Source organism: Polyodon spathula, unplaced genomic scaffold, assembly GCF_017654505.1.
Source record: "Polyodon spathula isolate WHYD16114869_AA unplaced genomic scaffold, ASM1765450v1 scaffolds_493, whole genome shotgun sequence".
NCBI lineage: Eukaryota > Metazoa > Chordata > Actinopteri > Acipenseriformes > Polyodontidae > Polyodon > Polyodon spathula.
This window is the reverse complement of record NW_024471984.1, coordinates 1-2,192: the sequence shown is the minus strand read 5'-3', so window position 1 is coordinate 2,192 and position 2,192 is coordinate 1. Positions and strand designations below refer to the sequence as shown.

Sequence of the window (2,192 nt, the reverse complement as noted above, 5' to 3'; positions counted from 1 at the left end):
CTGGTGGCTGTAGTTCTGTTGCAGGAAGGCATGTGAATATTTCAAGCTCTATAAAAGTATACAAACCCCCCACCTCCCAGGTGTAGGTTTTCATAAGAAGTTTTGACCAGCCCCTTATTGTGTAACTGAAGAGACTTGCAAAGACAAGAATGTGAGGCCTTTTACTGAACTGGGCCCTAACCACATGGCCGGGTATATCTTGATAATGGGTGGGCTAACTCAGATAAAGGTCATTCAAAGTAAGCACTGTGGTTTAATGCCGTTAATCTCTTGTCTGATCGATATTCTCTTCGCTGGTTGACTCAAAGATATCAGTCTCCCGCAGCCCTGCTTGGCTCACGTTCCTCACTGGCAGAGACTCAGCAGCAGCATCATAGTCAGCCCCATAGAGACGCCTCCTCCCTGCCAGTGGCTTGGGGCTCGGCAGACTGCGCAGAGAGTCCTTCGAGCGCTGACTGGAGAGCCGCCGGCTCTTCCTTGTCTTCTTGAGCAGGGGTACGCTCCACCTGTGGCTGCAGGAGGATTTCTTCACATGCTCTCTCACCCCCGAACCCTCGGGTGTGTTCTCCGGGGTTGCCCTGGCCCCCGCTCTGCTCTGTGGTGGCCGTGCCACTACCTTCTCATCAGGTCCTGCACCCTCCATGTTGTGTGCGTTCTGGTTGCTGGGCGATGAGCCAGCGATTGTGTCTGTGTTTGTGTCAGGTGAGGTGACGATGACCACGGGGATTTCCTCGAACACCGGGGAGGAGACCTGTGTGGCGGGGGAGTCGGGGCTGCTCGTCTCTCTCAGTGTGGACAGGTGCTCCACGTTAGGCATCACGTTGCCGTCTCGGGAGCCAAAGCGATGCAATCTGTGGCCCCGCTCCTCCATGCCGAAGAAGGGCCGGCGGGCGTGGGGGACGTGGTCCCCAAGAGGAAAGAAGACGCTGGACAGCTCGCTGCTCCTCCTATAGAAGGTGGGTCTGTGCAGGGTGGAGTCCAGGGGCTCCTGAACGCTGAGTATCCTCCGCACTCTGCCCAGGACTGATTCCTGACACCGCTGTTTCAGGTCCTCCATCTCAGCATCCTCTTGCTGCTGGAACACGTTGTGAGACAGTCTGGGAAGACAAACAGGGAAAGAAGACAGTAATGCTGCTGCAGCAATTTACAGTAGGAATTTAGTACTGAGCAGCATGTTAAAGACATGTTCGTACACAAAACAATCCTACGGGATATGTCTCAAGTTCTTGTAAGACGTGGGATACAAAATGTGTTGTGAGGGATAATGCTGTAAATACTGAGGTGAAGATTGGGTTTACAAACGTGATGCTTTTTGCGTGGGGCTGTGTATCTCACACTATAATAAACCATGTAGGTCATTGTCTGCAGACAGCACAGTTTCAAATTGAATCAGTCATGTTGATGCAGGTTTACCCCATGTCTCTGGTTTCAGATTGAATCAGTCGTGCTGCTGCAGGTTTACCCCACGTCTCTGGTTTCAGATTGAATCAGTCATGTTGCTGCAGGTTTACCCCACGTCTCTGGTTTCAGATTGAATCAGTCATGTTGATGCAGGTTTACCCCATGTCTCTGGTTTCAGATTGAATCAGTCATGTTGATGGTTTACCCCATGTCTCTGGTTTCAGATTGAATCAGGTTGATGCAGGTACCCCATGTCTCTGGTTTCAGATTGAATCAGTCATATTGATGCAGGTTTACCCCATGTCTCTGGTTTCAGATTGAATCAGTCATGTTGATGCAGGTTTACCCCATGTCTCTGATTTCAGATTGAATCATGTCATGTTCTGATGCAGGTGTTACCCCATGTCTCTGGTTTCAGATTGAATCAGTCATGTTGATGCAGGTTTACCCCATGTCTCTGGTTTCAGATTGAATCAGTCATGTTGATGCAGGTTTACCCCATGTCTCTGGTTTCAGATTGAATCAGTCATGTTGATGCAGGTTTACCCCATGTCTCTGGTTTCAGATTGAATCAGTCATGTTGATGCAGGTTTACCCCATGTCTCTGGTTTCAGATTGAATCAGTCATGTTGATGCAGGTTTACCCCATGTCTCTGGTTTCAGATTGAATCAGTCATGTTGATGCAGGTTTACCCCATGTCTCTGGTTTCAGATTGAATCAGTCATGTTGATGCAGGTTTACCCCATGTCTCTGGTTTCAGATTGAATCAGTCATGTTGATGCAGGTTTAC

At 49.5% G+C, this 2,192-nt stretch overlaps 1 protein-coding gene across 1 annotated transcript; it reads right to left on the bottom strand.

Annotated features, from left to right (window-relative positions):
- Positions 1 to 6: 6 nt before the first annotated feature.
- LOC121308169 lies at positions 7 to 1,544 on the bottom strand. Its single transcript, XM_041240444.1, has 2 exons — positions 1,414 to 1,544; positions 7 to 1,097 (listed from the first exon to the last, which is right to left on the bottom strand). Exons 1-2 carry the CDS (start codon positions 1,416 to 1,418, stop codon positions 263 to 265), a joined length of 840 nt encoding a protein of 279 aa, XP_041096378.1. The 5' UTR covers positions 1,419 to 1,544; the 3' UTR covers positions 7 to 262.
- Between the last annotated feature and the right edge of the window lie 648 nt (positions 1,545 to 2,192).